The sequence below is a fragment of the Crassostrea angulata genome, chromosome 8 (genome assembly GCF_025612915.1).
Source record: "Crassostrea angulata isolate pt1a10 chromosome 8, ASM2561291v2, whole genome shotgun sequence".
Taxonomy (NCBI): Eukaryota; Metazoa; Mollusca; class Bivalvia; order Ostreida; family Ostreidae; genus Magallana; species Magallana angulata.
The window spans coordinates 57,376,650-57,399,606 of NC_069118.1; the positions used below are offsets into that span (position 1 = coordinate 57,376,650).

The window sequence follows — 22,957 nt, forward strand, 5'->3', positions numbered from 1 at the left end:
ATATCTACAAGAATATTGTTTAATGAATATGTAATACTAATGCAGACTGTTACTTGCACCTTTTGATACAGAATAGAAAACTTTTGGCAGAATTTTATTAAAAGACATGTTCCATAACTTTACATGGTAAAAATTCAGTGGTTAAAATTTTAGCAAGCAACTGCCCTTCTACTAATATGGGTTAACCTAAGCACCCTGCTAATTAGCTAACTTGCTAATACTGTACAAATAATCAAAAAAAATTTTACATGCCTGCAATTTCTGCTTTTTCTTTTACATGCCTGCAATTTCTGCTTTTTCTTAAAGAGTATACTGCATAGTCACAAGGTACCATGTTTTGATGTCTAACAAAAAGTAAAACATTTTCTGCAATTCAAAAATATTAATTGTGTATATTTAGTGAATAAGTCAAAGTTCTTGGAAATTTCACAGAGTGTTTTCAGAAAGCCACAGTCGAATGTACTTTCACACAAGCAAATAAAGCAGAAAAAAATAATCCTAAAAACTACTGACAACATTGAATGTTCCCCAAACACTAACAAAGATAGATATGGCACTTCACAAACAAATGTACAAGTTTCTTATAATACTGCCTTAAAAGGCTACAACAATTCGTCCATAAATTTCTTGCAAAAATATCAAGATAATAAAACAGAGCCAAAACTCACAAATATAACTCAGAGTACATTTTTCCTCTCACTCCCCTCTCTCTTTAATTAAGTAAATATGTGTTGACAATGATTTAGATGCAAAACATAGAAACCAGAAATAAATACAACTACATCTAGTATCTTGACAATTAACCATGCATGCAGCTCTAAATTTTTAAATCTTCATTCTTCATGTGAATACATAGTTATTTCCTCTTTAGATGTGTGTCAGGTTGTTCTTTTATTACCTATTAAGTTCTTCCTTTATTCCTCATGAATGCCTTTACTTATAATCCTGTTCATACTTTCCTAAATTCAAACTTAATGTTACAGATGAATTTGAAATTCCTTGATGTTCATACGTCTGTTTTCCCTCTTCATATGTCTGGTAAACTTCCTTCCTCTTCTGTTATTTTAAACTTCCTTTTTCTTCTTCTGTGTACTTAAACATTCTTCTACACTTTCACTTACATGAGTAGTTAACCTTCTCTTTAGTCTTCATGTTTTTGTTGAGTTCCTTCAGGATGACCTCTGCTTCCTTCCTGTCCTGGGCCGTCACTTCCTCTTCCTCTTTATTAATGGTCAGCACACACTCACACAGTTCTGTCATTCGGTGCTGGTGTTCAAAGTAGTCCGAGTTCTGTAGAAGAAGCTTCACCAGGATCAAGATGGAGGAACGCATCTAAAACAAACAAAGTCATAACTGAGACCTCAATTACATCTACAACATACAAAACACATCCATAAACTTCCACTTTTACTACCTTTGATCATTATTTAGCAAAAAAAATTCAAAGATAAAAACTTTTAAATTTTATCTATTTGACTTCTCGTCCCTGCTTTTAAGCATGAACTCTTCCTTTTCTAGAGGTTTTAATGGTTTCAGAAAGGTCAAGACCATCCAGTTCTCAAGCTGCAGGTCTGTAGCTCTCAGTCTAAAAAAATGCAGATGCACGACCTGGTAGCTACAGTGCCTCCCATAGTAAAAAAAACTCCAATTGCGCTAGTTTTGGAGTGATTAATCTCATTTGCAAACACATTCTATACAAATATTTGATTCCAAAAAATTCCTCGAATAATTTACTACATATATCGTCACTTCACTTGCCTCAGATATTCTTTTAAACACCATCACCAGCCCCGTAAAGTGAAGTGGTGCAGTTTGTTTACATGTAAAAATGGTGACTCTCGATGTCGATGTGAACTAATACACTTTATTTTCCGAGGTCGGTTAGCATGTTTCAGAGAAAGTCTGAGGCAAGTAAAGTGACAATATCAGTAGTAAATTGTCTGAAGAATTTAACGGTTCTAAATGTTTTCACAGAATTTGTGTGAAAATAAGGCTAATCAGTCCAAAACTAGCGCATTTTTTTTGCGTGCCATAAATTGCAGTTTTTTACTACGGGAGGCACTGTAGCTCCCAGGTCGTCCATTGGAATTTTTTCAGACTGAGAGCTACAGACCTGCAGCCACCAGTTATCTTAAATAACCTTCACACAGTGTAGAAACAGTGTCTCCTCTCTGACTTGCAGTGGACAAGTGGACTAATGAGAGGTCCCACCTCGTTCCCCTGATTGACCAATAAGAACAAGTCTCACCTTGTCGCCAGGCTGTAGGTCTGTCAGATTTCTGATAAGAATATCTATCAACACCTTGGCGTCATTGACGTACAGCAGGGAGGCGGTGCCTGGGTGACTGAACATGTCAATCATAAACTTGACCTGGGACTGAACTGGATAAGACTGGTGCTCGAACATCTTCACTGGGTCCTCTGAAAGCCAAATTATTCTAATGCAGCCTACATTGTTTGTACTTTGGAATTTTTTTTTGACTTTTGAATAAATATCATGCATCAACCATTTTTACAAATTAGCCCTTTACCTCTTTTGCAGATCATTCAAGTGAAGTTTTTGCATTTTATTTGGTTGATGAATTTTTCTATTTTGAGACATCACTTTTTTACCTCTTTTATTGAAGATTTTCAATAAATTTTGAGTCTTTCCTTTTCTCTTACCTCCTTAAATAAGATTTCTGGTAACTTTTCATTTATCTCACCTCCTTTCTTGAAGATTTCTAATAGCTTTCAATCTTACTTCTCTTACCTCCTTTATTGAAGATTTCCAGTAACTTTTCAGTGAAGACTTTTACAGTCCCCTTTTTCGCTAGGACAGACATGATGTCGTTGCTCTCCTGGAAAGGGAAGTGAAGGTTATAGGCCAGTAAGAGGTTCACCAAGGGGTCGGTACACTGGTCGTCATGGTCCATTGAGGCTGGGTTTTCTATCATATCCAGAACCTTGTCCAGAAATTCCTCATCAACAGTCTCTGTTAATACAAATAATTAACATATTGTACATGAGTGACAGTCTAGGTTACTGCAAATCATAAGTATTAGTGGAAGGGGGGGCTTAATTTTGGTGGATTTCATGGAACTTCTTAATCCAAATTAACACCCCAAGGCAGTATATTAAACAAGGTGTATTCATTCATAATAGAAGCAAATCCTTTAAAAAAATACATCCTACTGAACCTTGAACAAATTTACAAAACCTAGCCTCCACAAATATGGTGTAAAGAAGATGACAGGCGAGTTGAAGAATACCTTAATTTTACATTAAAAACTAGATAATTCTCCCAGTTCAATTTTTTAACAGTGGTTAAATAGTTAAAACCATCTCAAACAATCTGTATTGTTGATTTTGGTTTTGAATCAGGTAAACATCTCTTTCTAGATCATCATCAACACATACTATTTAGGAAGAAATTATTATGGCAAAATAATTTGTTAATGAACTGTATTACCTTGTAGATTGGAGGGTATTGGTTCTGCGGTACAGAAGATCATGGTCAGGACCAAAGTTACATAACTCAGTCTCTGAGGCTCTGTAAAACAAATCAAAGGTGAAACTTTTTCAAGTTCATGAGCTATCAAGTAAAAGTATATACCACATTTAATATCAAGCCTCTATTCCTTTAAATAAATAAAAAAGCTTTAAAACACAACAGAAATCCTGGAGTCCTTGACCTTTACAGAAAAATATTGATAAGGCCAAAATAAATTAATAGTGTGTTTCCTATTCCAGCTTGAAAAAAAAATAGGGTATGTAGTTAGGGAAAACATTTTATTTTATTTAAACATTTTATTTTTAAATTTCACTTCAACAACAATAAATAAGTTGGAAAAGATCAGTTTATTTTTTTCTGCCAAAAAGGCAGCTTACAACTGGTAATTTTCTCAGAGTATAGCAGTCATTGCACAGAGGAACAACAATGTGCTTGGCAAGCACGATGCCATTTTTCACAAGAAATCGCTGTCAAAATAAATCTTTTAAATTGGTGTAGAGTATGTGTTTTCTTAAACACGGAAGTGACTAAGATTGGAATTTCTAAAAGTAAATCCGGAATCGTTGATATCCAGATTAACATATCGACGATAAAATGTTTAGGGGCATATTTTTAGGGTCGGTCGTGGAACCGGAAACACACAATTAATTTATCTACGCCTAACATGGAATCGATCAAATATTGAATATTTTTAAATACTCCCACTAGAATCCAATGTATTACCACAAACCCTATTAAAAATTTATATTAAAATTCTTTATCCTTTTTTTTTCACTTTAGATTATATAAAATTCTCAGTTTTGTTTGACAGATTATCAGAAGGTCAAGTACAGTGTGAGGACCACGATGCCAAAGGTTGCTCCGTACCCTGGTTATGATGGCGTATCTCAGACACCAGCTCCAGTGGAAGGATGGAGTACAGGAGATGGGAGATAACTGAGGACTCCAGGCCACAGAGAGCTCCAAACACCTTCAGGAGGGACAACCTTAAAGGCAGGCGAACCTCCTTAAACAGAGAAAATGAGTAAAGTTAGTAATACAGCTTAGTACATGTACTATTAGTCCAAACACTTTCAGGAGGGACAACCTTAAAGGCAGTTGAAACCTCCTTAAACAGAGAGAATGACTTAAGTTAATGATACAGCTTGGCACTATTAGTCTAATAAGAAAACTGTAACTGCAGTCAAACCTTCATACTGTAATTACACAGAACAAATGAAGAAGCTTAACATTCTTAACACAAAGAAATAGTACAGTTGTTAATACAAGTCAGAACTAACATGCCCGAAAACCATAAGGTAAGACTATGTTGTCTAGTGATGGACGGGTCAAAGTCAGAATAACTGAGAGCAGTTTAGGCACATATTGAATGACATGTTTGTCGATATTCTTTTTTGATTGGCTCAGTCATTAATTCTAGGAAATTAAACTAAGTTACTGATAATTCTTGTTTTCACCTCACCATTTGATAATACTGCACCAAGCTATGGATACAATCATAGCCATCCGAGGCTACAGCATGGCGGCAGGTTGAGGCCTTGGCATTTTCCTTTGTAAAAAAAACACAATATACATAGATTATGATCTATATAAGCTAACATGGAAACATATATATATTTTTTTAAAATACTGTAATTTCCTGATCAAATGCGAGGAATTAATTTCAGCGTAAAATTGTGAAAAGCAACCCTCACGGATTTTAAAGTCCCGAATTTATTTTTCAAACAGTTTTAAACCAAAGGAAATAATAACAAAAAATCAAAGATCGCGATTTTATCCCGCAATTTGATACAAAACAGCGGAATCGCAGAATTAAGTACTAGCGTAAAATAAGGAATTTACAGTAATAAGAGTTTGACTGATGCAAAAAAAAATCTTTAAAGCACGATCTATTTCACAATCAAAGTTTATTTGATATTCTGTAAAAGCAAAAAAATTTCGTTAACGTTAAGATTAAACCTCATTATCATTTTGACATCATTTTGTAAGGGTAAGTTTTTATGTTATCAATGAAATTTTAATTCTTACAAAATGTCAATATGTCTTTCTGAATGTATATTTATTTTTGCTAATAGTATTGTTCATTATTGATACTTTGTGAACAATGAAATAAAATCCCTCAAAAATTAAAACCATTTTGATTACAAAATCTACGACACTATAACCCCAGAATATTATCTGTTTCTTCAGTAGCTTATCAAGAGGACAGTCATTGCAATACCAAGATGGATAACAGCTCCTCGAGGACTGATAAGATAGTGTGCTGGTCCTCGTGGAGGGCCCAGCTCCTCTGCTGCGAGTCCTCTTTACACTCGGTGATCTTGTCAAGTAGCTCCTTGATCCTCACGTGGTCGTGACTCAGGTCATCCTCTGATGCTGTACTGACCTAGCGGAGAAATAACAGAGAAATAACGGAGAAATAACAGCGAAATCACCATCAAATAACACTATAATGTGGAAAACTTGTGTTAACCTGACATAATAGAAAAATTTAAATGAAAAAAAGATTGTATTTTTTAAACTGATCTGATGGTGAAATTAAGATAATTGTATCTTTGAAATCTGAATTAAAGAATTGAAAAAAAGAAAGGGTTGAAAGGTTCTAAGTAGCCAAACTGTTCATTAAAAAAAATTGACCAAGGCCTTTGCTCAACAGGGGAGTTAAAAAGATTAAGTCAAGGATTCAATGAAGCTGTTATGTTGGTGCTGATTCATGTGATTATGTCCAATTAACGGACAAGCCTAGTACTAGTACCTCTTGGAATGTACACAGGATTTTCTCCATCAGTCCGGCAGTTTGTGGCATCTTGTTGGCAATGTGAGTGAGCACCACCTCCACTGCCAGGCATGACTTGTCGTAGCTTAGCTTGGTGTGGCGCCTCACCTCCCCCACCAGCTCAGTGGCCAGGTTGGAGGGGAGGGGGATGGTGCTGATGTTGATCATTGTGGGTCTGTCCAGCTGTTTGACTGGACTGTTGGACAGAGAGAGGCGGGAGGACAGGGATATCACACTCTCTGACTTCAACATCTTGTTGTCTGACACTGACAACAGATTGGAGTTGTCCGAGGACATAGCACTGTCACTGTGGACCCCAAGGGAAGCACCCTCACCACCTACGTTCTGTCGCCCTGGCTCAAGCAGGTGCTTGGTTTCTGTGTCCTCCACATGCACCCAACCATTGTCCTTCTCATCCACACTTGTTGAGTGATGCGGCGATGTGTGTTTTGTGGTGTGAGCTGCTTTCTTCTTGAGTGAATCTTGAGAGGAGTGGCTACCTTTATGCTTGAGTGAGTCTGAAGAAGAGTGGGGGCTGGAATGCTTGGCTGAGTCTGCTGTAGAGTGAGAACCCCTGTGTTTGAGGGACTCCTGTGAAGCGTGAGATTTACCAGTGTGGTGGGGCCAGGGGTCCTGAGCCTCGGGGGTCCAGGGAGACTGATCCACAGGCACTGAGGGGGGAGGGGGGGCTGGTCTGTGCTTCTTCTTGATATGAAAATCTACAGCACAAAAATAATCAAATAACTTGGATCAGTGGGGATTGTTATTTAATGAGACATTAATTTACACATATACTCATTAGCTAAAATTATGCTCAAAGCTACATTGCACTGTTAGTCTACAGCAGCAAATCATATTACTTTAACTAAGTTTACGGCTAAAAGTGTAGACAAAGTCACATAACTCTTTAACCTTCTTCTGCCGTTAAAGAAACTCACATCAATCAGTAAGTTACGGGTGAAAAGGGTTGTGCACATCTTTCTACAGGTTTACAGCTTCATACTCAATAACTTCACAGCTACTGGCCTACAAGGTCACATCATTCTACAAGTTAACAGCTTGGGGTCTGACTCACCAAGTAGGTGGTGATGTTTTTCTGGAGTGCTGTGCTCACTATGCTCGCTGTGGTGACTCGACGTCTCCGAGCTACTGTCCGTCTCTAACAGGTAATGCTCGGGGTTGGCCTGGGGTCCATGCTCCTTCAAAACATGATCCCTGTGCACTCCTAGTTTACTGGAAACAGAATAGGTCAAACTCTATCCACTGCATGATTCTTGGTTAAATCGCCTTAAACAATTTTGATTTTACTGATGCAAGGAATAGGAGGAGTTGAACTTAAGAGACAAAGATACATTAAATCCTGCTGTACGGCTTATAGAGATACATGACTACTGAGGGGTATCCCACCATAATATAATTCTGTTTGTAACGCGACATTTGATTGGATAGAAAAATTTAGTTTAATTTGTTTAACCTGGTTTGCACATCACAATGCACCAATGTCAAAAACGTACTAATCCGCTTGACATTACATTTGAATTTTGAACAGATTAACATCATATTTAAAAGTAAAACGCACTCAATTTGTGTATAGTAAGTTACAGAAAATTAAATCATAAGGAATGAACTCAATATCTACCCAAGTTATACGAGTTTAACCTGGGTTGGAGCAATAAATGCCCTTTTATAATCGGCTTCGTATATTATCAAGCATAAACTGCCCCAACTCAGGTTATACTCGTATAACTTTGATAGATATTGAGTTTATTTCTGGAGTACATGTGTAGATTAGGTTATCCTGGTGTACATACTTACTGGAGGTTATCCCGCTGTGTGTGTGTGTAGGTGCCTGAGGCAGCGGCTTGATAATGGATGTTCTGTATTGCTCTATCTATGGAACTCAGTATCTCAGCCAAAGTTGTCTAAAGAATACAACAAAAATTTGTTCACATTTTAAGCTTTTCATATGCTTATTTCAGAAGAGATCTCTCTCTCTCTCTCTCTCTCTCTCTCTCTCTCTCTCTCTCTCTCTCTCTCTTATGATTTCATCCTTTGACATTGAGAAAATGGGTGAAGTGTATAACTTTTGACTCAAAGATTATCATGTGTTTTCAAAGAAACTTGGTTATGTTAGACATTAACAGACTATCAAGTTGATATATTTCAATCTTTCTTTGAGTAAGTAAATAAAATGATTTAACATTATTTTCTGAAGCTTTTATATTTTATGTGTGGGGGTTGGGGGGTGTTACATGTCTATTTCCGGATACTTTTAACTTAATTCCTACATTCAGTTCAAGATCCGCTCCTGAATTCTCATTGGCTGTCCCAAAATAAAACCAATCAAGGTCAGTAAACATGGCGGACAAATTCAACTTGCGTTGTTGACATACACATAAAATAACCGATACATGGACTTATATACTTGATATTTTTGGATTAATTTATGCCATACACAACTACAATGTTTAAGTTCAAGTAAGAAATGCGAGTGTTATTGTCATTTATATAAGATTTGAGCCAAAATCGTTGCGAGAGTGAATCACTCCTACACTTCCACCAATACGGAGATCCTATGGAGTTGTAGCCCTCTCCCAATAAAAAAAAAAAAAATCAGGAGAGGGCTACATTATTGCAGCTAGGTGTGTTCCTATTCACTTTACTGTCTCTTCAAAAGCTGGGCAGAACAAAGTGGCAAAAAGACACCACCTCCTCTTAATCTAAAGCGATTATGAACGGTTGCCTATTGACACATTTACGGGTGGCATTACTAGAACATTCTATGGGTCAATAGGACAAATGCATGCTGTTCGTTTCTGATGCAAATCATAACAAACTATATGAGCTGACCTTAGATATAATTTGAAGTCTCAAATATGGTTATAAATAAAATGTGCCGCATAAGAATCGTAACGTGCAAAGATGACTTACTGTATCTTCTCTTTCAACGTAACTTGCAGGCACATAGCCAATTTCGCCAAAACCGTTCTGCACGAATAGCCAGCCCTTCTCCGGTTTTTCTAGGTCAGTGAATTGGTCGCCTGCCTCAAAAGACAAGTCAAAGTTCTTCGTACTTGCCGAGTATTTATATAATGCCCGAAACATTTTGCATTGAAAATTATAATTTTCTTAGGCATCCATATTGTTTTAGTTGGTTCTTTTCAGCAGAGAGGGTACCAGCTAAACTTTTTTTTTTTTTAGTTATTAGGTTGTTCTTGAATAAATTCGATTTTATGCAGTCATCAGTTTTCCTCCTTCTTTTAAAATTTATTTTTAATTACATATTAACAGTTTTAAACGATACTTATCATGCGGAGGTTTCCCTTTTTTGTATAAAAATATATATCATGGAGTCATCAGTATGACATGTAGATCTTATTTTGAAGGAAGCACAAAGCCACATGTGCGCAGAGTCAAACGTAATTTTTTTTTTTAATTTCGTATTACTTTTCTTCATTAGAATTGTTGTACAACAAGCAAGAAACAGAGCTCAAAATATTTGTTATAAAAACAAGGCGTACGTGTAGTTATTGTGTTTTTAAAATTTTGTTAAGGTTTTATTAAGTTGTCTCCCATCTTGGCTAGCCTCTTGTAGAGGAGCAGAGTAGATCGCAAACCTCTGGTTAGCGAAGATAGGTGTGAGTCGACATCTCACTGTACACTTTCTTAAATCAACATAGAATTACTTGATTATTAAAGATGTGAAGCATAAAAGTGAATAAGTCAAATAGGCAAACAAATGTGCAATTTTTGGATATAATTATCATTTTCAAAATTTTAAAATAATAAATATGGACAAAAACCCCAAGCGGATTCGAACTTGTAATCTGCGGTTCACATGCCATACACAGGCATTCAACCAAATATGTTAACCCAGCATTTTCCAAATCGCTTTAAATACTTTTTTAATTCATCAAAGAACGCGCAAAATAAATTAAGGTTAAATTTAGGTTGAAAAATATAAGATTAATTAATATTATAGGTGTATCTATAGTTTTTTAGATACGTAAATAAGTGAACAATTAGGTTGCCCTACACCTACATTGTACCTTAATTCGGTGCTGTGATTTTTTTCTTATGTCATTTTCAATATATCGATGAATCAAAGTGTATAATTTTATAGATCCGTAATTTCAAGGGACTTTCTAAGGACCAACAGCTCAGTCATGTGTCGTTTTAGAAAGCAATTCAAACACGTTTTCAAATTGTTCTAAAAAATCAAAGTAATAAAAGTACTAACAACCAGCCCATATATTAAAATAATTTAATTTTCTGGCTGTAACGCGCTTTCTGATTGGCTAAAAAATTATTTTTTATCGTATAAAGAATGTTGCCTACGTCATATAGTAAGATTTACGTCAATAACGTATCAATAAGCCCGACGATACGTTTGAATTTTGTACAATTTTGAGTCATTTAAAGGTCAAATGACCGTTTTTATCTACAGTGAAGTGTAAAAAAAAATGAATTATAAGCAATGAATTCAATATTTATTAGTTTTGTACGATGTAAAATGGTTTGAAACAGTTTACGCTTTTTTATAAACCGCTTCGCGGTTTATAAACAGTTAAGTGTCCCAAACCATTTTATATCGTATAAAACAAATAAATATTGAATCCATTCCTTAAATAAACACTATAAAACACAATACACGTACAAAGTATTAGATTCATGCATTTAATCAATTGTTTAAGAACGACGATATTCCAGAGAAGCGAGATTATTCCTTAACGCGGAAAAAACCGATTAACTTATAATGCTTGAAGACTCGAGTTATTTAACAATAAAATGATTACTTTGGTGATTCATTCGGGATATGAAGGTAGCGACATTGCAGAAAAAAATAAATTACCCGCGTTAGCGGTCTATGTAATTTTTCCTGCAGTGATCCCTACCTTCATAACCCGCATGAATCGTCAAAGAAAGCATTTTGTTGTTTATATTAACATCTTTCTTTTAACTAATTAATAAATAAATTATAAAAAGTAAGTTTAATTCACTAAATTACTCTTAATATACATAAGTACGCTAGCTAAAAGAAACAGCCAAATCGTCTTCTGTGAAACTTTGAGTCTGACATCATCATGATTATTTTGTGCAGTCCGTCGCTGTAGGTTTAGACCAATCGATAAACAGGGCGTGTCAATTTCAGACATGTCAATTTCTTCTCAGTTTCAGCCGCTGTAGATTTCGACCAATCGAAAAACGGGGCGTGTAGATTTCAGTCTGGCTGTTTCTATAGAGCTATGAATTACCTTAAGTTTTCGTAAGAAATAGAGGGAATAATACTTGGTAGATGTAAATATTTCTAAATAGAGACAAATTACGCAGACGACTACACGTATCTTTACACAGCGAATATGTTCCGTATGCAGGAAATATATACACATTTTACGCGCAGTTTAATTGAACACGACAACCACTGTTTAATTTTCATAAATATAGTTAGTAAGACGTCTTTATGTTCTGTATTTTGATGTTAACAAATTAGTGTTCATCGTGTTTGAAATACATGTATCATTCTTTAGAGGTACTCGAATAGATCTGATTCTGGCTCTTCGAAACCGTCAAAGTGTCAATAGAATTTAGATAAAGGCCCAGTCTGAATAAAAAGGTGGAAGAAATTTATCCATGGATTTTATCGTTTGAGGAAAAAAAGTAGGAAGAAATAAATCTAAAAAACCCCGTGCTTATTCTAATTGACGCTACACCTTATGCTTTAACCTTTTAACGGTGAAAGTGTTTTCATAATTTATTCATATGATTTTTACATTAATAATATAAAATTAGCATTTTTTCTAAGAATTTTTACTTATTCATTGGAAAGAGAAGAGGATCAATATAAACGTTACTTGTCAGAGATATTTACAGTGTATAAATTGTTAATTAGGAGGCTGGGTGGGGGGTCAACAATTTACCAATCAGATCTTTATCAAATTTTGACATATGATATTTTTGGCTACACACTAACATTTAGTAAAGAAAAAAATCTAGATATCCTGATCACTTTCCTGTTCCTTTATATAAAGCTCTTCTTCGTAAGGAAATTGAAATACTCTATAAATGTCCACGATCATAGATCACTCTTAAAATGAAACTCGCAAAACAATTTAAATTTACAATGCAAAAGGTGAAAGACTGCCTATAAATGGATAAAACACATTCCCTACTTAAAATATATAGGGATGGGAAGATAGCTGTCGGTTCAATATGTTACACTGCATATTCAAAGCAGAGTGCATGTTCATGTATGATATAGTAAAAACAGGGTGTCATAGGATTTGATCACGTGACCAACCAAGTTCATATTCCGGTGAACCTTTTATTTTCCTGTTTATTTCTTAATTGCAGGTTCATGTATGATGTAGTAAAAACAACATAAAACGCTATTGGTTGCAATTCAAAAGAATTCATTAAAGTATGTACATAATTTAACTCCATGGGACTCAGTGATATGGATGACCATTAGTAAGTTCATAGAAAAATCTAAGCAATATGTACAGTGTTATGATAATCAAGCGACTATTAAATTCCATACAAAATCACCGCCAGGGTGCAGGCAAATACAGTATAATAGAACTTCTCAAAACATCAACTCATTGCTTTTGTTTCAGTACAAAAATAAATCATGCTTATATCACATAAAAAAAAAAAGAGAGAGAAAAATTTCTCAAAATCATTATGACCTTCAACACTTTGTAGTTTGTTCAAGATTTAAAATAAAACAAAAACAAAACTTGGAATATTGGTCCCAAACATAGCACCGTAGAATATTTCGAGCCCGATCAGAATTTGAAATCGTGCTCGGACTTCGGTAATGGTCATAACACACAGGGAATGGACCTCGTTGGTGATGTCAAGGCGGGTGTAGCCAACGATTCGACGTTAGAAAACGTCGCCGTCATCGGAGACAGTGTCATGTGATTGGTGGCGAATGTGGGGAACTGAAAAGCTGATGCGGAACCGCCGAGGCGGGGACTCATCGTTGTTATTGGGCTCAAAGAACTCCAAAAATGGAGGAAAGGCGTCCTGGGGCCGATCACCGGGCTAGCCAGAACCAGGGGGGTAGACAGGCCAGTGGACATGGAGACTTTCGGACTTGGAATTGCGAGGCTGGAGAGAACGCTTGTTGGCAAGGGAGACGGGTCGTGTATAGGGAGACTGAGGGGGGTGGGCTTGGGGCGCGTCGTCGATGAAGATGACATCTTGTGGTGATGTAAGGAAGACGACGGCGAAGATGAAGATTTGGGAAGAGGAGGCGATGGCATTGACTGTGGCTCAGATTTGATTAAAATTACTGACGGGGGCCCGGATGTAGACATCACCATCGTTGATGTGGGGGTCGCGCTTGCGTACCTGAAGTTTCTGAGGGCAGATGCTTCAGTTTTTACTGTAGACACTGCAGTGGTACCCTGATTGAGCGCGAAATTAGCAGACGACTTAATCCGCGCAGCGTCGTATGACGCAAAATGCGGCATCACACACCCTTGCCCTTTAGCCATGTTTTCCATCATCGCATGGAAAGAAATTTTGTTTTCCGTTTTAACAATCTCTGGAAAAGACACAAATTTGTACACAAACTTTTGTCCCATCACTTTTTTGATGATGTTTTTGTCGTAGTAGTAGCGCAGCGCTCGGCTGAGCTTGTCGTAGTTCATGTTGAGCTTGTTTTTGCGCAGTCCCCACAGTTTCGCCACCTCCTCAGCGTTGATGAGCTTGAACTCTCCCTCCGTGTTGGTCCACTGGATGATGTCTGAGTGTTGGTTCCCGACCAACAGCTCCAGTAGGAACTGCCATAGCGTCACATTGGTGTCCATCACGGACCCTGCCAATCAAAATAATTATGAAGTTACAAGGGGATTTTTATCAATATCAAATTGCAAGAAATCAATTTTTAAAAAAAACCCAGAAGATGAGTTTATGCATGATTTAAACCCAAAACTCAAAAGACAGAATATTAAACGTTTAATTTTGTTAATCAATATAGTTGATTCGATGCATAAAATGCATGAAATCAATCGAAAATCTCAAAAAAGAAGGTGTTACGATGAGAGTTTTATCAATATTGTAATACATATAAATTAAAAAAAACTCAGAGTGCAAGAAGTTTCCAGGAAGTTTAATCAATAATTATCATAATTCATGATATCAAACAAATTAACGTTATTGCTATCACGTTAGATCATCGTTCTGTGTTGGGCGTCATTGTTAACAGAACCGTTTGTATCAGCGGACATCGATCATACACAACAGCCCACACATGACATCTACAATTCACTCAATTCAAACTCTGCACCGTTACTCACAGGCCGCTTACACCACGACGATTGATCACCAATGATATATCAATACGTGTACTATTAACTTGTATGTGTTTATTATGCATAATTAAGTCTAAAATGTCATCGACGACCGCTCCATCAATTTCTCTAACGCAATCAGACACGACCGTGGCAGAGATACATGCACGCGACAGAATTTGTTACCCATGGAGATGGCTTTTTAAGGACATGTTGCCCTCAAGAGAACAATTTATTAAAATTGGGATTTCCCCTTTAATTATTGTTCATATTTTTCCTCGATGTTTACTTTAGAATTAATTTTTCATGGATATGTCTCTGTTTGCTGTTTTGGCCCTTTTCTGGGTTTGATTGAGTCAAACAGACGATAATGACGAAGAGTGCTGTTGGGAAAATCCCGTAACTTACAGATATGGTGAGAATTAATAATAAGCGATCGTGCACTATGGATGCATTTAGAATAGGGAGTTATACTGCCTTATCCGGTAAACTTACAAATTTATCTTTCCTTCATGTTCAAATTTCCCCTCCCTCATAGAGACAAGTAAATACGGAAGTTCGCAATGGCGGAAGACTTATTTTGAGAACCCAGTTTGACGACCAAGCGGAAAGCTAAACATATACCAACTATATATGAGCCGGAAATCATTCATCCAAATTAGTACCACACTTGGGATTATGCCAAGCGCTTGCAGACCCTTGAATATTCATACAAGTTATAATTGTAAACAACTGTATTCGCTAGTATGCATCGTCTTTTGTTTATATATTTTAGCGTAATATCCCAGAAAGTTTGAGTTGAATTCAAATAAACGTAAAAATCTTTAATAAAAAAGCCACTCACCTCGTTGCTTAGTTACGCAGAGTTTTTTGTTAGGGGGTTCCCCAGCGTCTGAAGACAGGCGTGATGACGAATCGGAGAGATCGGGGGACGCCGTCCACGATCGGGCATCTATAAATAGCACAGAATATCCCAATGTAAAAAAAAACAAACAACAATATCCTACACACAGACCGAAACAGTAAGATTACCTTCACCCCCACCCCACCCCCCAAATAACCCACGATGCCACATCACTCACCCCCAATGCACTTTACTGGCAAGTCTGAGGTATCGGTTGCGGGAGAGGAGTAGACTTCCACAAGCAGAGACATTGAGATCAAGAGATAAAGGAACTTTTTTGAGCACTCTGGGGGATTTCTCCTTTGATATTTAAGATGTTCAGTTATAATTACGTAGTGACGTCATATTCTACGTGCCCTGTTGTTACAGCGGGTCATAACCGAGCTTACGACATAATGCAACGTGACGCTGCTCCTTTCTGACGTCAGCTAATTACATAATTATTGGTAATTTCAGCCTTCCTTCTGAAATGTTAATTCGTGGCACAAAATCACGTACCTGTAGGATGCAGGATCATTCGAGAGAAGGAAAAAAAATCAATGATGCTAAATTAGATTTAATTTCAGTGAAGTATTTTAGGAAGTAATAATCATCAGATAAAAGGAACGCCCTCTCTTTCAGTGTATGCTTATAAACATTTCAATCTCTTTCGGGTTTTTTTTTTAATTTCATGGAGTTGTAACCGCCTGGCGCAATATACAGGAAAATAATGGGAGAAATTGCCATGATCAATCACAAGAAGAAAACCAAAATACAATTTTTTTTTCAAAAATTAAACCATACAAGAACGTGAGATTGTTGACAAAGACCCAATTGTTTTCATGCACTCTATGTAAGCACTGGACTAACCTTCAGGAATAAACTCTCAATTTCAGGATCTACATGTACAATATCCAAACCAAAATCGAATATATGTCATCGATGTTACATCACCAAATTTCTTTGTGATTTGAATAAAAAAATTGGTGTAGTAAAAATAAAACCCCCATATCTACGATTCCGCATCTGTTGAGAATTTACACATTCTTTAAATAATTTCATAGCAGTCAGAGAAAGAGAGAGAGAGGAGGCTGAAATCGAATAGGCTCTGGTGAAATAAAGCGACTCAGCGCCGCGGACTGCGAAAAATGTTCTTCTTATCAGGAAGGGGATCTCGGCTGTCGTGCGGGAAATGGGGGACCCAGGAGGGAATGGGGGACCCTTGGGGTCCAAGACGGGGGAGGGGGTCAAGGGAGAATCGTACGGAACGGTCTTACAACACTCTAAATTTTTAATGAAATCTGCAATTGGGTTTCAGTAGCATGGGAGTATATTCGTCGTTTTATTTGTAGCTGTTGTAGCCGCTGATCCAAGTTCAAGTGCTCAATCGTAAGGGAAGAGAAATCGTATCTTACCAGAGACCAGAAAAAAAGTTTTTTTCCCTGAAATTGCTATTAGATTTTTTTCTTTGATTATTTGAAGTGTATAGGACGGTATCAGATTTCTTCAAATGACGCAGAACGCTTGGGAGAATTTTTTGTTTCCCTCTCAGAAAGCTGAACGTTCCTGCATAGTTTCACATCAATTCAGATGATAAGGTCGGTGAAATCATTAAAAACTGGAGGCCGCCGTTTTGATCATGGAAACAATTTTTCTTGCTCTTTTTTTTTTTTTTTTTAAGAGAAAACTTGTATTATCAGTTTACCAACATATAGTAATTCATATCATGTAGTTACTAAAAATATTAAACTTCTATCATCTCAGTATGTTTGACAATTATTATTTCCTTCTTATGGCAATAAATAATTTTGGGAGATGCAAATAATTCTAAATCACATAAATAAATCGATAAATATAAATAACCCATGTATATATGCAACATACCTTCCATGCTACGGTGAGCTGGCTCTTTTTAAAACTGGCTTTCCTGGAGAAAAAAAATTAAAAAGAATAAATATATATTTTTGTTAAACTAACACTCGCTGAAGTCACAATTAAAATGAAGTTAATCTTTTCTTTGAATTCTCGTGATTTTAAACTCGGCGTGTGAGCGAGGTCCGCTCAGTGTAGCCGGAAATTTCCCGGAATAATCTTCCTCATACGCAGCACAAAAAAACTAGCACACATACGTAAGATAAAAGATATACATTGAGGACCTTTAAATCTAACAAAAGACTTACAAAACGCACAGCTGGTGGGATAGACACACACTTGTGTGTGGATCTTCAACTTTATGAATGGTATTCATTTAGCAATGGTGATTTCCCTTTTTCCGGTGTTGAATACTTCCTTATTTTATCTAAGTGCTAACACTTCGTATGTATGTGTACATGCAATTATATGACTTGCTGGATTTTTTTTATATATATTCTTGCCAGTTGCCACTAAATCAATTGTTCTAGATTTTAAGATGATGCAACTCCATTTCCCCTTCTAACTATTAAATTCATTTACATTTTATATAATATTTATACCAGGTTTCCCTATTTTACTCAACACCCCCCCCCCCACCCCAAAACAAATATATAAAAAAAAACTTTTAAGTCGATGAATATCCGATAAAAGTGAAATGACCATATCTTGAATAAATGAGATCTGATGATATTAAAATATTAAAAGCATATCAAATGTACTGGTTCGATGTTTATATCAGGAAAAATCACTATAATGTATCCTTATCTATAATGTGTACAGAGATGACGGAACATAAATGAATTTAAGGGTTATGGATATATATATATATATATATATATATATATATATATATATATATATATATATATATATATATATATATATATATATATATATATATAGTCCTTATCATGCCGTACAATGCCAATACATGAGTTAGTACATGTAGAGTCGGCACAGAGTCAATGCTCAGAAAACAGCACATCTATTTGAATGTGTGTAGAAGGTTTCTTTTTTATGACCTGTTTTAGTTCAGTCTATTTCATTGCTGGTACAACGAGAGCTAACCCCACTCTGGTGACAGAAGTTATCTGATTCTTCTGAACAAAAAAAAACCAGCAATGACTGCCGTGGAGAGTCTATAGGGATGTGATGTAACCAATAAAGTCTATACTTTACAGAAATTGACGCTCTCCATTATTCATGTAACAAAATCAATTTGTGTAATGTAATTGCTGACTATATACGACGCCTGTCATTTGTCATTCATTAAACAGTAAAATAGGTCAAATACCACTTGATGAAAACACATAAACATTACAATGTTCAGACATATTCATATACACGGCTTTTCCATGCATAGATACGCGAGAGAGAGAGAGAGAGAGAGAGAGAGAGAGAGAGAGAGAGAGTTGCTGTCAAGCACTGTACTACATTTGTACCTGCAATCTTGGGTTGGGTTGTGTGTCGTATATAACGGTATATTATACACGTAAATACAGGTATAAATAGCTCCCGGAACCTAAACAACTCTCTCTCTCTCTCTCTCTCTCTCTCTCTCTCTCTCTCTCTCTCTCTCTCTCTCTCTCTCTCTCTCTGTACGTGCTCATCAATAAAACAATGAAAACACGATGTGTAGGAGTTCTAACTTCTATAAGGAACAAGATAATTCCACAATAACCAAAAAACCCAAACTAAATAGAAAGGAAACTGCAGGTCTTAATCGCTACATAACACATCGCAAGGATTGCGTAATATCGCCTCTTTGAGTGACACTGCACAGGTCTAAACATCACCAACACGCCATTGTTGTGTGTTGCGTCTGAGAGAACCCGGACACATTCTGTATATTTATACAAAAAAAGATAAGACTGTCTGTTTACGTTTGACAGCAACAAGCGCGTGAGTTTATGTAATGAACGTACGAATCAATACCTTTGATGCGATATTGTGTTTGGGGTACTACCCTAGTGACCTACGAAGCTAGCTTACATACGCCCCCCTGCTGATGTCTACATACAAATAACTGGATGATTTAATCAGAATAAAATGTCTTAAGTTAAAACCTACATTTCAAATATTTGAGAAATTCCCGGCGGGTCGCTATTTCACACTCCAGAGGACAGACTGTAAAGCGGGTAGCTAGTAAAAACCTTGACAATACTTGATAACCGGAAACATTAGCGTGAATATTGAATAGGCCCAATGTTTGATTTTAGGGCACACTCGTGTTAATCCGACCCCCTAGTGTGTACATAAAGCCACTGAGGCTAGCATGTACATACCCCGGGGAAAATGAAGGGGAAAACTTCGTCATTGGAACCTTCTTAAACTGAATTATATATATATACTATTTCCGCATGTGTACATGTACATAATGTCCTTTCCGATATATTTCATTTTATCAAATAAAATATACAACATGACTACTTGTACAAATTTTGATTCTCAATAATCTAAATTTTTGTAAAAGACAATACTCTCTCTCTCTCTCTCTCTCTCCTCTCTCTCTCCTCTCTCTCTCTCTCTCTCTCTCTCTCTCTCTCCATGTGAAATTTACAATATACACACAAACTACGTACTACTGTATATAATCATAAGATGTATCACGTGATGTTATTGTTAACAGTTTTGTAAATTCAGATTTCAACATCACTGTTACTAACCTCCAGACGTCCAGTGATATGATACAGGGTCAGATCCCCTCCCACGGAGAAATCAACAAATCCCCCCGCACTACGGACAAACTGTCTTCCCACTCAAAATAACTCGGTCAGTTCGGGTTCGAGAATCGATCTGCCTGTTGATTACTATAATGGATAATTAAAATACGATAAGTCCATTAATAGAGTTTTTTTTAAGAACAGGAGAGTTTCTCTTTTTCTCACAGACAACCATGCGTATCACGGAATGCGGTGAGGTGAATCAGACTCATCCTGACCCGGAAGCCGAGACTCTTACTTGGGGAACTCCCACAATATTGACGTCACGTTTCGCTCGAATAAAAAAGTTATGTTTACCAATGAACTCTGCAAAGGTTAAATTCAACCAATCATTTCCAAGTCGCCGTTAGGTAATTTCTATAAATAGATTGTATATTGTCAATGTTCTGATGATATTATATCACACGTTGCAAAGAAGCCGCAAGGTGGCAAGTTAAGGGAAGGTGGGTCACATTTACACACATAGCCATGTATCTGGGATTTTAGAACCCTGGCATATCTCATATTGTCTTTTGAATTTTAAACACCCACGCCGCCTTGAAAAATGCCTTCTTGGTATTTCCAATTGTGAAATGTGGGGGTGAAGCTCTAAAAAAAATTTTTTTTAAATCACACGATATATATATTGTTCTTAGAATTTAATACAAATGTCATAGAGCATTGACACGACCAGCGTTTTATTTGAACTATTTTTAAATATATAAATGTACATGTATATATGAATATAAACGTACTACGTAAACATGGATGGGTGAATGAATGAATTTTTTTTTGTCTGTAAAAGGTGGCAAAGTCACGGATTTCTATGACGAATGAGCTATTGGCATTACATTTTATTCACATTATAGATGCACATTTACTGTTGTGAGGGGATGATTCGTTGACTAGTAAACAAAACAATGAAATTTTCAAGACTGTACAAATTTTCTTGAGTGAATGTGGTCGCTTCACAAAAATGTTTAAATTTATAATGTAATATACATTGTGTGTAGTAGACTGTTTAATCATGTATATCTTATATATGTATTTATATATATTATTTTTATATATTTATAAAATTCTTTGTTATATATAGGAGAAGACTACCTATAAGGTATTAATTTAGAACTTGTGTCTAATCCATTTGATTTTATCAATAAAATATGTTTAATTCAATGAATGGACAGAGGGTGTAGGGATGAATATAATTCGGGGGGGGGGGGGGGTGCGCACGGATGAAGGGGTGGGATATTTAGTGTTTGACGAATAACTAGAAATGGTTGTATGGTAAATACACTACCACCTCATGTCATACATACATGTAATTATGTTTTCATACTGATAAGCTGTGAAGCTTACAGAAATAAAGAATTGAAGTATGGTTTTGTTGTTTTTATTGCTGAATTTCAAAATATTATACACGTAACTTTTAAATATGACTGTTTGCAAATAGATTCAACATATGTGGCAGAATAAAAATCTATAGATCATTAACTAGTCGGTTTGACAAGCATTAATTATATATAGTGAAGGTTTAAAACATATTACTAGCTTTGGCTTTCACGAACACCTAGACTAGTGTTTAGGGTTATTTTTTTCTCTTTCTTTTTGAGGTGGGGACATATAAAAATATTTGAATAACGAATTTCCTTCGTAAAATACCCAAAAACAATACACTAAGATAATGGTCTTTTAAATATATATATTATAAACAATTCATATGAAGTAAAGAATTTGCATAAATAAATGCTAAAAATGATGTTTTTGTATTTTTGTATGTTCAAAGGGAACGGTTACATTAACGATTACATTAAAAGCTAATTATTTAGGTGTAAAGAAAATGTAGATTTTCTTACAATTTTCAATATTATAATCCATATATTTTTTTGAAATTCCATAAAGAGTTGGCCAATCCACACCTGCCGTTTTGTGGTTTAAGAGGGTGGATCGTACAAACAGCTTTAATGACAAAATCAAAACAAATTCCGATTATCTTGTGATTGTTGCTTGGTTTTTGTGGGGAGGTATATAAAGGGATTGTGTCATAGGTTCAAAATTCAGTAACAATGAAAAATTAGATTAATGTTTGTTTTCGAAAGTCAGCAATTAAAAAGTAAAATCCCCATTGCAAAACTTGAAATATTTTAACTCAATTGCTGACGCATGCGCAGGAACCTAGTATCGTTTTTATAAAGTGGAGAAGGGGGGGGGGGTACCTATACCCCGACATAAAAAGCAAACATAAAAAGAAACCAATTAAAACAAAACATACAACAAACCCCAGCACTACCCCTATCTTCAAAATCCTAATCGAGGGGGGGGGGGGGGGGGGGGGGAGTCCTGCCTTTAAAATATCGGTGGGGAAGGTAGTGTTAGTTGAAAATCAATTTCCCTATATACATGTGTGTGTGTGTGTATATATATATATATATATATATATATATATATATATATATATATATATATATATATATATATATATATATATATATAAGAAAAATGTCTATTTTGAACAAAAGTGGGGGTAACCCACTCCCCCGCCTCCCTGTGTTGCTATGAGTGCTTATGACGGCTAACAACGTTTTTGTCATTAGCTGTGAAATGTATATAGAAAAATATCAGAACTTATTATAGAATGGAATCATTTTGATTTGCATTGAGACCAAACGTCACTCGATACCGTATTCGGCATTTGAACTTTTATAATGAAAGATATCACAACTCCAAAGGCACCTGACGTTATATTTTCTTTTGTTTTGCCTCGGACTAGAATGTCGCGACGTCATTGGATGAAACGCGTCACGTGGCTGCCTTACAAATTTCTATAAAAGGTAAGCGTCAAAATTTATAGCGCAACATGGCGGACGTAACGTTATTTGAACTGATTTT

At 36.0% G+C, this 22,957-nt stretch overlaps 2 protein-coding genes across 3 annotated transcripts; both read right to left on the minus strand.

Annotated features, from left to right (window-relative positions):
* On the minus strand, positions 1–9,435 carry LOC128161249 (NCK-interacting protein with SH3 domain-like). The gene is made up of 11 exons (XM_052824492.1): positions 9,201–9,435; positions 8,085–8,191; positions 7,345–7,502; positions 6,249–6,988; positions 5,715–5,879; positions 4,956–5,042; positions 4,361–4,499; positions 3,452–3,532; positions 2,753–2,974; positions 2,249–2,421; positions 1–1,332 (listed from the first exon to the last, which is right to left on the minus strand). The coding sequence occupies exons 1-11, from the start codon at positions 9,372–9,374 to the stop codon at positions 1,114–1,116; spliced, it is 2,265 nt and encodes a 754-aa protein (XP_052680452.1). The 5' UTR covers positions 9,375–9,435; the 3' UTR covers positions 1–1,113.
* Positions 9,436–12,658: 3,223 nt separating this feature from the next.
* Positions 12,659–20,340, minus strand: LOC128160224 (ETS domain-containing protein Elk-3-like). 2 transcript variants are annotated; one of them, XM_052823522.1, is made up of 4 exons: positions 20,033–20,340; positions 17,337–17,379; positions 15,414–15,521; positions 12,659–14,094 (listed from the first exon to the last, which is right to left on the minus strand). In XM_052823522.1, exons 2-4 carry the CDS (start codon positions 17,341–17,343, stop codon positions 13,091–13,093), a joined length of 1,119 nt encoding a protein of 372 aa, XP_052679482.1. In that variant the 5' UTR covers positions 17,344–17,379; positions 20,033–20,340; the 3' UTR covers positions 12,659–13,090. The 2 variants fall into 2 exon arrangements, with proteins under 2 accessions (XP_052679482.1, XP_052679483.1); XM_052823523.1 differs by lacking the exon at positions 20,033–20,340 and adding an exon at positions 17,633–17,722.
* Positions 20,341–22,957: the final 2,617 nt, after the last annotated feature.

Excerpts from the sequence above, each read along its gene's own strand:
- LOC128161249 (XM_052824492.1), bottom strand. The coding sequence starts at position 9,374 with ATGTTTCGGGCATTATATAAATACTCGGCAAGTACGAAGAACTTTGAC. Across the intron at positions 7,503-8,084 it reads ACACAGCGGGATAACCTCCA|TAAACTAGGAGTGCACAGGG; the intron begins GTAAGTATGTAC and ends TTCTGTTTCCAG. Across the intron at positions 3,533-4,360 it reads GATACGCCATCATAACCAGG|AGCCTCAGAGACTGAGTTAT; the intron begins GTACGGAGCAAC and ends TTTGTTTTACAG.
- LOC128160224 (XM_052823522.1), bottom strand. Across the intron at positions 14,095-15,413 it reads CTGCGTAACTAAGCAACGAG|GGTCCGTGATGGACACCAAT; the intron begins GTGAGTGGCTTT and ends TTTGATTGGCAG.